Here is a 15,197-nt window from a genome sequence, read left to right as displayed (position 1 = left end):
ATAATTGGTATATATGCGAACAAGTTTTTCTATTAATTCACAACATTGTGTGGGCCTCACGATATGCCATTAGCACAAAGAAGCCACGTTTCTCGATATCTCTGGAGCTGGACACTCTACCCCGGGATGGTAAGCATGAATGTCAGAGGCCCAAACAGCACATATGAGAACCACCGTGACAACAAAGGGCAGATTACGCCCCAAACTGCAGCATTGAATTCGGCTTGTTTTATGGATTAGTACAAAAACAACACCCAGTGCTTTTTCAGTAGCTCATCCATTTGTGCCCCTACACTGCAGTGCTGAACTTATAAACACATAAGTCCATAAACCATAAGTCCCAAATAGACGCATGATCCAATTACCACACTGAGCTTGAATAAAGAACATGCAGGACCATGAAAGTAAGTTTTGAAGCCACGAAATGTCAGCGAATGCTTAATGCATACCTCAGATTTTTAAGAAATTTTTTCGTTCCTTTCAAACAATTCATGTTGTGATGCACCACTACACTGTACTAAGGAAAAATAAGTAATTGCACAATGCCAATTCATTTTAGGAGCACAAATATTTGTCAAACCATAATGAAACTGTCAGAGTGGGAAAGCATAAAGACAAGGTTCTTGTTCAAAATGGCAAACAGAAACTAGATCAATCTACTTGCAGTTTTCATGCAGAAAAATATGCTCTTCTTGATTACTTGTATCGTAATTCATTCGGTGAATTAATAACTTTTTTTGTCTTCTGTACACCTCCCACTTGGAGAGATGTTAGCACGTGATGCAAAGCTAAAACACACTTTTCCATTGTGGCGAAGCAATAAGGGGGGGGTGAACGTGCCAAACTATGTGAAGGCCCTCTTATCACATCGTCTATCATCGACACCCCCGTAAGGTGCACGTGCGACAGGTCGTCATGTGCACATTACAAAAGGGGTGTATGACGACTTCGAGACCACTAGCAGTTCTGATGTGTTCATCTCAGTCTCTCCAGAATAAATAACAGTTTGAATGAGGTACAGAGTGCTGTTCTCACGCACATGATCACTTTTCCATGAATGTATGAGCTAATAATAGCAAAACCGAAACAATCAAGACTGCCCACCAAAATAGTGCTGCCGACGCCAGACAACACTAACTATTCCAACTTCACGATTCGACGAGCTAGTCAGATTGCGACTAGTGCTAGCATGCTAACATGTCAATAACCGCAATGCAACGCAACGCTGCCGCCCAGTGATCAGACGCGAGACGACTGGAGACGCGGGGATCATTACCTGAAAACGATGGCAAGCTGGAAGACATGAAGCACGACGGCTAGCCACGTCTTCTGCCTGTACTCGTCGTACTCGGGCCGGCGTGTCTGGATGAGGCACCACTTCAGGCTGATCCAAGTGACGATCCACGACGGGACCAAGATGAACACGAGCGTCAGCGCAAAGTAGACCAGCGCGCCGTGCTGGAGGTGGCCGTACGCGACCCAGGCGTCCAAGAAGACGTCGACGATCACCATCAGCATGGAAAAGATGAGCACCGTCTTGTCCCAGCACGAGAAGGACAGCGTCTCGGACACGGCGTCCGTCTCGGCGTCGTCCATCGCTCTGAAGCCGTCCATTCTCATCGGCACCGCGGCCGAGGCACTAGCAGGCGAGTACGAGCCGCCGTTCGGCGGACTCGGCGTCGTGGCGACCGCCAGCATGCTGTCGCGGCAGTGCCCGGTCCTGTCCGGTCGGGCCGCACTCCGAATCAAAGAACCGTACTACGCTCGGCGGTGAACGAACGAGTTTGTTTACCTCGGACGCTGCGGCCACGATGCATCCCGCGTCGCCCAGCGGTCATCTTCGCCCGAGGAAGTGCAAGGTGAGCGCACTTCCGGACCGGTCGATGTCGGGCGCTACTTCACCGCCAAGGCCAGGGACGCTAAGCTGAGCGACGCCCTTGGTCGGATTTCTGGCCCGAAATGCCTGTAGGTATAACGGCTCCTATGCCCGATGCCCGATGCGTTGGGCGCCACGCACCTGGTTCGGCGTATCGATAGGTGCGCCGCAGCCGGAGACAGATACGGAACGGAACGCGGAGAAACCGAAACAGAAACCAACAAAACAAAATGCTCTGAATACACAAACGTCTACTCTGTGAGTCGCGTCGTTCGCGCAGCTCGCATTCCCTCGCTCGTTCGAAGCGTTCGGTACGAGTACCCAGTTGCAATCAGTCAGCCGTGGTTGAGGCGTGGTGAGAACAAAAGACCAGCGTGCAGTAGGCGTGGATAGAGCGGTGTTATAAAAAGCAGGTAGAGAGGGGAGTGGGCGCCCTGGGGGAGTACGTCACACAGCTCCCGGTCAAACGTCACGCTCAGCCGAGGACGAAAAGGATGCGTGTTGCAGTGTGGTGTCGCGTTGTTGTTAGATGACCCCGCCGCCGCGTCGGAGAGTGGTTCCGTGCCACTGGGTCACCATGTGTGGTGCGGTGGTGGTCCGCGCCGGGCTGCGGAAATAAAAGAGATCGAGTCGAGATCACATCCTCGCCGGCTCTGATGGCAGCCGCAGCTGAACGAAGCGGCGGCGATGTCAACGGAAAAAGCGGACGTTTCGACGGGTGCTCGGCCCAATGGGCCGGCCGACTCGAATTGCAAGTGCGAGCCCGCGGTGGTGGTCACCAGGACGTCGGTGCGGACGGCCTTCAAGCAGCGAAAGTACACGATTCTCGACGGACTCTGTGTGCTGTGCTCGGTGGGCAGCTTTCTGTTCGACACCGGCTCGGACATCTGGGTTGCGTACCGGCACTACACGGACGGAAGTTACTGGTATTTCGGGCTCACCATGGCCTTCATCTTGGTCCCCGCGACCATTATGATGAGCTTTAGCTTTAGGTGGTATTTACTGGATCTCAAGCAACATGAAAAGCACCCGTCCAAGCTGCAGTGGTTCGTCAGGACCGCCTTCCACTTGCTGCAGCTCGGGCAAGTCGTCAGGTGAGCGAAATCTTTGTCCGCCGATTCGTTATGATCAAGTAAGTTCCTGTTTACGCAGCTACAAAAATGTGCTGCCGTGCGAGTCTCATATGTTGACGTTCGCACTCTTGATACAGCCACGTGTCTGTGCGAAGTAGGGAAAAACCTCTTTGATATCGTTGATGACTTCCACTTCGTTTCAGGCGCTGGTAGAAACTCGCGCGTTTCATTTCTCCCTGTTATTGAAAGTGCCAGCTGCTGAACAATGCGGCTTGTTGATTAACATTCAGTGCCGATAAGGTCAGCGCCCGTCAATGTCAGAACACAATAAGCCATCGACGGCGCCTATATATGTGCATACATGCAACGGTGCTTATCACGAAAGGTACAGTGTGATCGTTTGTGCACGCGGAAAGCCGTGCTGATTTGCTCCCACAACGCGTGAAAATGAACATCCAGGCATTTCGCAATAGAGCTGCATTGTGAAGCCACGTTTTCAGCGCATATCAAGTTTGAAAAACCGCTTTTTATGATTTTGTCATAAGTGTGTGTGAATTTCATCACTGGCTTCGCAGTATCGTGTGCTCCAGTCACCAAATGTCTGTCTCAAGTGAAGCAGTCACAGTAGATTAGTTAGACACCCAAAGAGCATTAAACGTAAACGTTGGCAGTTATTCCCCGTCTAATAGCTTTGGTGGAGGCATAAACACAGCAATTATAGTTGAGCACAAAAGCCTATCAATTGCAGGCCTGCCTTTAGCACTTCAATTAACTTCACCGACTGTTTCGAATTGCTACCAATTCAATTAAATATTATTATTGCTTAATGAATGTAATGAGTCGCAGACAGAGCACCTTTCTGAAGGTTTTCTGCATCTTTAGTACAACCGGGGAGTTTTTCCCAGATAGATCCCTTTTTCCCATTTAACCGGTCGTAATTAACAAGCAAAGCTATGAATTCTTGTTTGAGGATTTGTTTTATGTTTCTGGTTGGTTGGTTTATGGGGTTTAATGTCCCAAAGCGACTCGGGCTATGAGAGACGCCGTAGTGAAGGTCTCCGGAAATTTTGACCACCTGGGGTTCTTTTACATGCACTGACATCGCACAGTACACGAGCCTCTATGTTTCTAGATGCGCGGCAGCTGAATTTCTTGAAGGCGAAATTCTAGAGGCCCGTGTGCTGTGCGATGTCAGTGCACGTTAAAGAACCCCAGGTGGTCGAAATTTCCGGAGCCCTTCACTACGGCGTCTCTCATAGCCTCAGTCGCTTTGGGACGTTAAACCCCACTAAACCAAACCAACTAAACCAAGCACTTACGTAAGCTGTGATTGGGCATTTTTCTGCTGTGTTATCTTTTAATGACCTGGTTCCTGAACAGCTCTGTTTTTGTTCGTGCAGGCATGAGGCATTACCAGTTAGTGATAGCAGATCTGAAAGAGAGCACGTTTTAAGCATCAGGCCAAGCACATGTAGATACAAGCCACATCTTAGAAACACGTGCTTCTCTGTACTTTCAGCATTCCGAGAGAAACACCTCCTAGGCTAAGAAATGAAAATGAAAATTGGTTTTTGAGGAAAGGAAATGACACAGTAATTGCCTTGCATACCTTGGTGGACACCCAAACTGCACCCTAAGGGAAGGGATAAAGGAGGGAGTGAAAGAAAGGAGGTGCCATAGTGGAGGTCTCCAGAATAATTTCGACCTCCTGGGGATCTTTTACCTGCACTGACTTTGCACGTGGGCTCCTTTTGCGTTTTGCCTCCATCGAAATGCAACTGCCACAGTCGGGTTTGAACCCAGTTACACCGCCTCGGTAAACGAGCGCCTGAACCACTGAGCCACTGCGGTGGGCCTAAGTGGCTGTTTTGAAAGATGGTGTTTTAAGATTCTTTCAAAACGGTAACTGTGTGGCAGAACTTGAGTTGTTGTGTAAATACACGTGATGCTTTCTACGACTATTACTGTTGTCACCAGAATATATGGTTCTAAACTTGCTGCTTGGCTTTGTAGGAGGTATTCACGAGACATCAGAGTCGCCATTTTGTGGGATATTATGCAGCTTCAGCGGCGTAAGCCAGAGCAGGTGGCAATAAGCTGTTTAGATGTACATGTGACTCTTCACCGCGCTCTGTGTACCATGAAATGATGGCCACGTGACATCAGTGCAAGCTCCCCGTAGTCTTCTCCACAGGACTCCGCAGGTAAACGGCTTTCTTAGGATGGAAAAATGTAACTCATGAGGACAGGATCAGCGTAATTCAAATGTCTTCACTGTCTCATTCCACCTTGCTGTAAGCCTGTACTATATGTTACAAAATGTGACAGAAACTCTTGGTACATAATTCAAATATCTCGAATGTTTTGGAAGTGGATGTGAGTTTAAAAGTTCTCACTTTGGGGTTCAGAAGGGTAGCGGATCGGGCTAGTTGGTGCAGATTTGACATTTTTCAAGTGCTAAGACAACAAGGACGAAGAAGGAACAGACAAGGACGAGCGCTCGTCCTTGTCTGTTCCTTCTTCGTCCTTGTTGTCTTAGCGCTTGAAAAATGTCACTTTGGGGTTTTTATAGTGGCGATTTCTGCATGAGTGCATCATAGGAGTTAAAGCATTTCAAAGCTTTAATAGCGTTTGGCCATACCTCCGCAGTTCAGCATGATCAAGTAACCTAGTTAATAATAAAACAATGCCACCAAACAAAACAAATCTAGTTTAATCACTCATTGACATCCACCCGAGCGCAACCATACGGCTACAAAGGAAAGCTTTACAGCTTTTTCAGGAACTTCGTAGTTAAAGAAAAGAAAAATTCGTCCTGGTCCGGGGTTCGAACCCGGGACCACCGCTACACTGGAGCAGTCGCTCTACCAACTGAGCTAACCGGGACGACAAGCTTATGGTAGGGCGAGAGCGAATTGATCAATAACTCGAAATGGGAGCAGTGTTGGTCAAATGTTTAGGGGAATCCCCCAAGGTGGAGTAGATTTGTAATAAGGGAGTAATTACTCAACGACATCCACCCGACATTGACATCATTGACATCCACCTTAGGGGATTCCCGTAAACATTGGACCAACTTATTTAAATGTTTGATGTTTTTGCTATAGCAACAATAGTTATGTGAATGCAGCAGCATGTGTGTATTTATTTGGAACACTGATGCAGGTATGTTGATGCCCTCATCTATGGCCTTAAGAGTGCCCGGAGCAAGTCGGAGCAGCGCGAGTTCTACCGGCGGAGTGCTGAGGAAGATGTAGATGCCAGCATGCTGCGGCTTTTCGAGTGCTTTATGGAGGCCACTCCGCAGCTGATCCTCCAGATCTGCATCCTTGCCAGGGACTACCCACATCAGGAGGAAGACTTCTGGACGAGTCAGTAGCCTTTGTGGTTGTTGGCTTTTTTTCCTTCTCATTTTGGGAATGAGGCCTGCATGAATAAGAAAAGTTGAGGCTGGGCGGCTCACATTAATGTTTGCAGATACAAAATGAAGGAGCAGCTTACTAGCAGTAAAACCTCTTCATAATAGATGTTTTATTATCCTTTGTTAGCTGGTCGAATGTGACTGAGAGCATCATTGAAGGTAGAATACAGTTCTCACAATAAGGCAGGGAGCAACCTATATAAGTTTAGCCAAACATCTATAGAAGAAACCATGTAGATCTGTGTGCAAGCCTTATAGTCGAGAAAAAAGTCTTTTTCCGGGATTCAAACCCAGGACAACCTCTAGAATAAGTCATTTGACTTACCAGCTATGTAATTCATAGATTGAAGGGCTTGTATAAGGATATTTAGCAGACTTTGCCATGATGTTCAGCTGTTTACCGATTTGTCCATATCCTGTTATTCGTTAGCAGTCCTGGTTAGCATGCTTGGTGGCACAACTGCCTTGGTCAGATAGTAATGCTGCATTTGATAAGTGAAAGGCAATCAATTTTTCTTACTCTGTTTAACAGAGGCTAACAGAGGGGGTTCAGCCTAAGTTAAGGACAACGCAGCGAGCTATGGAAAGAAAAATGATAGGTGTAACGTTAAGAGATCGGAAGCGGGTGGAGTGGGTGAGGGAACAAATGCGGGTTAATGACATCCTGGTCGAAATCAAGAGGAAGAAGTGGGCTGGGGCAGGGCATGCAATGCAAAGGCAAGATAACCGCTGGTCCTTTAGGGTAACGGAATGGATTCCAAAAGAAGGGAAGCATAGCAGGCGGTGGCAGTAAGTTGGGTGGGCGCATGAGATCAAGAAGTTTGCGGGGATACGGTGGCCGCAACTGGCGAAGGACAGGGTTAATTGGAGAGACATGGGAGAGGCCTTTGCCCTGCAGTGGGCGTAGTCAGGCTGATGATGATGATCTCTTCTTTCTAAGAATTCTCTTTCTTTTCCCCCTCCTTTTGCCAGTGGTGGCCCAGAACGTGTCCATCGTGACGTCCCTGGTGTCGGTGGCCTGGTCCCTGGCGTCATACAACAAGTCGCTGCGGCTGGTCATCGAGGACAAGGCCAACATGCGGTGGCGTGGTGCAGCCGTCTACTTCCTCTGGCGCCTCTTTGTGCTGGTGCCCCGTGTGCTGGCGCTGGGCCTGTTCGCCTCCCTCTTCCCGCTCTACATGTTTCTGGTGTGTGGTCTGCGCTGGCTCTGCATGTCCGCCTGGATCATCTCCATGAAGACACAGTTCTACGAGAACAGGTGGGAAGCCAGTCTCGTGCACAGCATGGTAAATAATTGGCAGATTTTGACATGCCAGATTTGTAAGATTGGCACTCTAATAAAGTAAAGGGCTCCAGATTGGTTTTGAACGCCCGCAGGCTTATTTAATGTGCGGCAAAATCTCAGTGGATTGGGATTCGTGTGTTTTTGCATCAGCCGAAATGCACCTGCCGTGTCCGGGAATCGAACTCGTGAAGTTGTCGTCAGCAGGAGAATGCCGCGGTACCACAACACGGGATGTACAACATGCTGTGTGTGCTATGGCAGCATGCTGTGTGTTTTATGTTGAGGTGTGGCGTAATTATTGGGACATACTTTAAGAAGCTTTTTTTTTGTATAAACTGCCGTCTTTTGTGAAACAAAATCTCATCCAGGGATCAGAAAATATGCATTTATTTATTTGATATGCCCTCAGGGCCTACAGCCATTAGAAGGGGAAGTGGTTATAAAAAAATGCTCAGAAAAAAAGAAATATACAGCACTCAGTGAAATATCAATGCAGAGTACCAATATTCTCTATCATGTGTAGACTTCGTGTAATGTTGCTAGCTCGCCCTAATTTAGACTTCTGTGGGCCGTTGATATTCATATGGGTTTTCAGAAACCAAGTCTAATCATGATTTGAGGCAAGGTTACAAATCAACGCACCTATAGCATTAAAAAGCTTATGTGTATTTAGCACTGCTAAGGTTATTTGTTTGCTTTCACATATGTTACCTTATGTTTCCGGTAATTATAACTGGGAGTGCTTATCTGCCTCATACTTGACACAGTTTCATCACCCATTGCAGTTGCTGATTCATAGACATCATTACGGCATACTTTCCACTCTGATACATGTTGTTGAGATCAGGTTTGATCTCATGTTCATGATCTCAGATACATGTTTAGATCAGGTTTACTTATTTGATGATTACTGCCAGGTGCGCTTTCATGGCCAAGGCACGAGTGGGGCTTTACGTAAAGGTGTACCTCACAATACAAGGACAGGATAAGAAATCTGTCGATAAAACAGAATGCGTGTTCACAGATCCATGCCTGAAGGCATATACTTTACAAATGAACTAGACACTTTCAAGTCAAGAATGAAGTGGAAAGATAAAATTTTCTAATCGGATAATGTACTGTTGTGTATACGGTGGCAAAACGCCTTAAATAAGCTACATAGTTTTGGTATAACTTGCATGCAAATGAATTGGTCACACAGTGGATTTACCTTGGAATTTTCACCAAACAATGGCCTATTACAGGTTGATGGAGCTGCCTAAGTGCATCAGGTTGATATTGGTCCGATATTTAGTTGTTTTCCAGGTTGCCATCTAACCCCACTGATATGTGGGTTCCACTTTCTTCTCACTTCTTGCATGCCTGTGGGTCAGTCCTTACTTCATGTTTGAATATAAAACCTAGCTGCGTTTGTACTCTTTTGACTGTGGGCAGAGTAAGGTTTCGCAACTTTGTCTGATCGCTAACGGAAAGTCAAAATTTTACGGACCAAGCATGCTCTACGACGTGACTGCATGGCAGATCCAGGGAGGCAGCATTTCGAAACACCTGCAATCTTCGTATTGCTGTTTGCAAGCTCATCCACTGCCAGACTGGAAATTGGTGCTTTGCAGAGAACTCCCGTTTTGACTTCTGCCTGGAGAATAAACTGTTGTTAAGTTTTCTCATTCTTGGCCCATCTTGTATCCCAACCACGGCCCTGCTCAGCAGCTACACATTGGGTCTTCGGCCACAGTAGGCCCAGTGCATCATAGGCCTATTCTCAAAGTGCTGTCTTTATTTTGGAAGCCAGATGCTCGAAATAGCCGATAGCACTGTTAGGATTAAGCAGTTTGAAAGTGTACTTACAACAGAGCTGCCCATCCAGAGTCCTTGAGTTTGTATGGACCGGTACGGAACGTAAATGGTAGTCTCATTTGGAATTACGTTGTGTTGCCTGCCAACTTGCCTGAGGAAGGGCCTTTGCGTTAACTATTTCCAGGGTGGAGGAGCTGGTCTACAACCTGGTGCTGGGTGTGGTGTTCATCTTCTGCTACCTGAACCCGGTGGACACGCCCACCCGGTTCCGCCTGTCTGCCTTCTACGTTGTCACCTTTGTGGAGAACAGCGTCCTGCTGGGCATCTTCTACAGCTACAGTCCCACCGACATCTGGTACAAGGTTCCCGCGGTGCTGGGCGGAACCCTCTGCTTCTTTCTTGGCATCACCTTCATGGTGCGTGTGGGCAGATGTGCCTCGCATGCTTTCATGTTCTTCTTTCTATCTGTTTGTTAACCACGATGGCCTCCTCGTTATTGCCTCCGGGTAAGATGCCCTCACAGCATCAGATAATATTTTTTTTTATTGCAATACAGTTGAACCCCTCAATAACGAAAGCCCTCAAGAACGAAATTCTCGCGACAACGAAAAATTCTGGCGCCCCCGGCGAACTCCCATAGGGTTCAATGCATTTGTCCCCTCTTAACAGCGAAGGGTTTTTAAAAAGCAGTCCCGCATTAACGAAAGTTTGAGGTAGTGATCTGCAACATTTTTTCGGCACATCAGCCAGTCGGGAACATAGAATGGGCAAAACTGCAGCAGCACACTCATCCGACAAGTCAGGCCCATTCATTTCACCTGCCAACAAGCACCGGCGCAGCTATTTTTGTTTACTTTCGGTTGGTTCGGTAATGATGATGATAGCAAAGCAATTTCTTTTTTTGCCCGCTGAAAGCGGCTTTTTGCTAGCCCGTCTGTTGGCGACTACGCACACACGTGACGTTTCACGTGACTACACCGCCGGCCAACCGGGGAAGAGCAAGAACCCCCTTTTTTTTTCTCTCTCTAGTGCGCCGACCACGCTATCTCGCCGTCCGCCTTGTGCAAGCAGACTTCGCCCGCGACTTGCTTGTGTACAGTGTTTTTTGTTGTTTTTCGACTGTGGGAAACATGCTGCCTCCTGTAATGGGTAATGGGTGTGCTTATTTGTCCATTTTCGCGACAGCGAAATTCTCACAACAACGAAAAGGTTTTCCTTCCCCGGCGGTTTCGTTATTGCGGGGTTCGACTGTAGTTGTATAGTAGGTTTTAACAGTCACAGTGATGACTGGTTTACCTGGACTGCTCTGTGGTTAGTTTAATATAAATCACTGGCCGTAATTTGTAATCAAACATGATTCAACACCTAAGAAGTTCAGGCCCGCATGGTTTCTGCCAAGGTCATTCAGTTCGTGGACATAAGCATGCTCTGTGACTTATGTGTGCCTTGTCTATCTATATGTCTCATCATTCTAACTACAGTAGTGTCGGTATCGGGGCATAAAAGAACAAAAACCAGGAACAATTCGGAATTCTGCTTGTCTTTCTGGTCCTTCCAATGGTTCTTTTGGTTTATTACTTTCACTGTGAGAACACGCACAATTGTGAGGGCAGGACAGCACATTAGTGCCTACTGAACAAAAGAATTTGTCACTGACGTGGCTGGGTAGCCTGTATGGTGTATGTCACTTGGTAGCAGCTGTGGCTAGCTCCCAGTTTTTATTTACATGCAGGAAAGTGCATCCTCGCTCATGGAATGGTCTTCACTGTAGTTCGAGAAGATGCTGCACGCATCGTAATGGTCTACCTTATATCACAACATATCTTTTGGTAATGCTTTTTGAAACATGACACTATTAAATGGCGAACAGCGCCTACTCATGCAGCTGGCCGTCAAGGTCTTAGGGGCCTAAATGTGTCTGAATAAAGTCCCGTACTACTACTATGACAGTGGCCCGTTCGAAGGAAAAGCACGTAAAAAATGGGTATTTGTCAATACTGGCAGCTGATAAAGTCAGGCTGGGGTTAGGACAGGCTTCAGAGATCATCATTCAGAAGTTGTTCAGAGGGGGTACTACTCTTGATGTAATAGATGTTTAGAGGCAGCATTTTCTGTGTTTGAAAAAATATGTTAACAAAATGAAAGTGTGATCGATCACAGAAACTGTACTTGGTGACAGCTTTTCTTGGCAATGAAGGAAATGCTAAAGAAGCGGGGCATCCATAACAGTGTCATTCCATCAAATAGTTGATAAAGCAACTGTACAAGGCATGAATATTGTCACAGCTAATAAACCTCAGGCTAGAAGTGGACTTAAGGATTGACCAAGAACTTTTAATGGCCCGGCATTGTAACCTTGTCTTCTCTCTCAGGCTCATGCCTTCATTGGTCGTCATCATCGTTGTGCACACATGCGATTCACAGCTGTGCAGACATGGCAGTACACACAGACAACGTGCTCATGGTTTCAGACTGTACCGAGACCTCTAGCGGGGAGAGCTTTGAATTCAGTTGTTTGTATGCAGTTTTCTTTCACCTCTGCTGCAGCCACATGTCTCTTGTTGGTGCAGGTGATCTACTACCTCTTGCTCCACCCCACGGGCAGCATCCCTCTGGTGCTGCACCGGAACCAGTGCCTGCCGGCACCGCGGGCCCAGATCCACGAGGAGATCCTCAAGGTGCATGCGCTCGAGAATGATGCGGCCAGCCACCTGGAATCTCTCACCACCCAGACCGTGCCTAGCGAGGAAGACTGCAGTTGCTCCTGCGACACCGACAGCAGCGTGCACGACAGCCGAAAGGCCGACGTCTGATCTGCATCACCGTCCCCATACCAGGAAACGGCGGACCTGGCCAGTCACAGCGCAGCAGAGTCGCCGGCAAGATGGCCGCTGCTAGGTTCAGTGCCAACAAACGGCCCATGGCCAATCAGTCCAGAGTAACATGCCTTCAAGCCGCACGTGGCATGTGACAGCGGCGATATCGCTGAAAACGGTGATGGATAATGGTGCAAACTGGTGCAGGGCTGTTCAGGCCGGTCACTAACGAGGTGACCGCCACTAGTGTCAAAGCTAAGCATAGTGGTACCAACAACTGGTTACGTCCACGGATCTCTCGGCAGCTTTCGATCCTCTGCTTTTGGACCAACGTGCCGATCCCCCCCCCCCCACAGATGGCGTACAATGACAGAGACGGTGCCAAAGAAGGTGGAGATTATTGCTACACGTCTTTCTGGTTGCATTCTCTCGTGCGGTATGTTGCATTATGGGTGCCAGCACGTACTGCTCGAGTCACCATTGTCCACTGTGCCGCTACTAGGTTTGATCGGATAGGTGCGTTAGTCTTGTCAGTGTGAGTGTGTTGTGATTAGGGCTAATACTTAGTATCGCACTGCACCTTTTTTTCACTCGCGTACGCAGCATGCACTGTGCAGAAGCCAATTTTTACATGCCAGTCAGCTTCGGTCATGTCAGCGGAAGTTTCTCGTGGTCGTCAGTGCCAAAGAATGCATGTGTGAGAGCCTTAATATGTGACACTCTATGAGCTGAAGGAACACTGAAGTTCAGGTTGAAAGTCGAAAGTGATGGTGGCAGTCTTTAGGCAGCATTAAGTACTCCCCAAGCATGTGTGACTCGTGGCTGGCTCTAAACTCTGGCTGTTGGCTGATTTGTTTTCTTGCAGAAGGAGCATGCATTTAGAGATGCTGTGCACTTAGCAGCAAAGAACCGGTTCCTGGCATGTGCCCATACTCTCTTAGGGAAAGAATTGTTTGGGGCCTTCCGTGCTCGTGACAGTCCACGGCCAAGCAGTGCGCTGCTGTTCGCCTTCAATGTTAGCTGTTCGTTGAATGAAGTTTTTGTTTTCTTTGTATTTTATGCTGCGCTGAACTGTCCATTAGACTGTCGTACCACACGCATCGCTTCGTACAGTTTGCTTAACAGTAACCTTGAGAGTATGAGGCAGCCTAAAATGATAAAAGCCACTGCTTCTCGAGCAATGGATCGTTTCCCTACCATGCTAGGATGCACAGCTTAAGTTCAGCCTCTATCTTTTCATTGAGTATAGTAGCGCTGCAACTAGATAAAGCAGCAAGATTCTGACAGGGTTTGGCTTTCTCTTTGTTTGTGGCCTAACATTTGCTTTTGGATGTTGATCATTTTATTTTGCTGCGTGTAAATTGTATGTGTGCAGTCGTAGAACATTGAATTCACCTTGATGACATCGGTGTAGCAGACTCTGAGCGGCAGTACGTGGACTGTTTTCCATCAGCTCCATCTAGTCATTCTCCGAACGCTTATAGCTTTTCCAAGCGCAAACTTCCTTTCATTGTTTCCAAGGTGCCACATATGCCTTCTCTTTCTTGCTGAGTATTTTATATCTTGTTTAAGCGCTACGCTCATTTTGCCTGTACCGTGTGATGCTTTAGATTAGGTTTGTTTTCATCTTAGCTTCGTTGTTGAAAAAAGGGTTTTGGATGTCTTTTAGAGTGTGGATTTATATTTTGGAACGTCGTTACTGTCTTGGAACGTTGGAGCGTGTATGGAAGAGGAATATTGTTATTAGAGCAGTGCTTTACAAGTGGCTGTGGAACAATTGAAAGAAATGCGTCTCCTTCATTGCTGAGTGAGGAGAATTGTGCCAATTTTTTAGCCTGATTTTTATAGCAATAAATTTCTATTGCGTGGACGGCACACCACGCATTTTCCATTTTATAACAAACGTAAGCAGTGTGATGTTGTGAAGCTGCATGTGCAATTCGTGGGTAGTTTTTGCAGACATGTGTGCTGTTACACTTACTTCATGAGGGATTGCACGCACGTACCAATGAGCAGCTCATTTCAGGCTGCATTTGTATCAGCCTGTGATGGCGAATGTTGCAGCTGCTGGAAAAATTGTTGGCATTTTCATGCGTAAAATTTTTGTCACTTTGTCGAAGTGCTGTGTCGTCCGTGTGCTCAGGTTTAATGGATGGGATGACTTTGGGTGTAAGACCCAGGAAAAGGGATTGGTAGTGCTTTTGTTGTTTTTAAGAGTGCTTGTCCATTGTTGCTTAGACGTATTTCTTTTGCTTGTTTTGCATTTATAATGTTCGGCCGAAGACGCATGTTGGTGGTTATAGTTGGTCGCACAGGGAAAGCCTTAGTGCGAGATTAGTGTGCAGTGTAGTAAAGCAGTGCTCGTACTAAAAACTTCACCATCGCACATAGTGAACCTGCACGTTTTGCACACAATAGGTTAGGTATTTTTGTTTCTTTTGGTTTCTCTTTTTACACTGCAGCTAGTTAAACAAAAATCTGCCATTTATGAGATCACGTCATGTGCTGTAGCATTATGAGGATGCCAGTTCCATTTGGAAGATCTCTGTTTATGCACAGAACAAACTGCCCCACAAAGGTTCCCAAAGTAAGCAGTGCAATATATTTACACACAGTGATTTTTCACATTGTTCTCGGCAGCCAATTCTCAGTTAGTTCTAGGGAAATACCGGAGAGGTCACATGTGGTCTCAGTCCTCACCCAGGCCGGCAGCAAGATGCAATGTTCCTTCAATATGTATGTGTATCTGTGATAACTCAGAGCAATTCCGCTGTTACAATAGCGAACAAGTGTGTTTAATCTACACAGGTAACGTTTGTTCATCTACTTATTATAAGAGCGTTTTTTGCGTGTTGTTTTTGCAACCGGTTTATCCTTACATCTGACCTGTGACATGGAGAGTTTTAATAAATGGCTTTTGTTGAACTTC

At 47.0% G+C, this 15,197-nt stretch overlaps 2 protein-coding genes and 1 non-coding gene across 3 annotated transcripts in view; 1 reads left to right on the top strand and 2 right to left on the bottom strand.

The window, feature by feature from the left end:
• LOC149335909 (XK-related protein 6-like) overlaps positions 1–2,282 on the bottom strand; it is an 18,093-nt gene extending 15,811 nt beyond the window's left edge. The window contains exon 1 of the mRNA XM_089552456.1: positions 1,277–2,282. Coding sequence (XP_089408582.1) covers positions 1,277–1,698 — 422 coding nt within the window. The 5' untranslated portion in view covers positions 1,699–2,282. The remainder of the gene's footprint in view (positions 1–1,276) is intronic.
• Positions 1,179–15,197, top strand: LOC149335907 (XK-related protein 6-like). Its single transcript, XM_089552457.1, has 5 exons — positions 1,179–2,970; positions 6,115–6,320; positions 7,343–7,628; positions 9,637–9,868; positions 12,023–15,197. Exons 1-5 carry the CDS (start codon positions 2,564–2,566, stop codon positions 12,263–12,265), a joined length of 1,374 nt encoding a protein of 457 aa, XP_089408583.1. The 5' UTR covers positions 1,179–2,563; the 3' UTR covers positions 12,266–15,197.
• Positions 5,762–5,835, bottom strand: TRNAT-AGU (transfer RNA threonine (anticodon AGU)). The gene has a single exon. It is a non-coding gene; the product is annotated as a tRNA-Thr (tRNA).

This window comes from Amblyomma mixtum, chromosome 7 (assembly GCF_055824585.1).
Source record: "Amblyomma mixtum isolate Tamu chromosome 7, ASM5582458v1, whole genome shotgun sequence".
Lineage (NCBI taxonomy): Eukaryota > Metazoa > Arthropoda > Arachnida > Ixodida > Ixodidae > Amblyomma > Amblyomma mixtum.
The sequence above is the reverse complement of the archived record's forward strand: the minus strand, read 5'-3'. Positions and strand labels throughout refer to the sequence as shown.

Bases quoted from the DNA above. Each gene is read 5' to 3' on its own strand.
- LOC149335907 (XM_089552457.1), top strand. From the start codon at position 2,564: ATGTCAACGGAAAAAGCGGACGTTTCGACGGGTGCTCGGCCCAATGGG. The intron at 2,971-6,114 runs GTGAGCGAAATC...ACACTGATGCAG, and splicing joins CAGCTCGGGCAAGTCGTCAG to GTATGTTGATGCCCTCATCT. The intron at 9,869-12,022 runs GTGCGTGTGGGC...TTGTTGGTGCAG, and splicing joins TTCTTGGCATCACCTTCATG to GTGATCTACTACCTCTTGCT.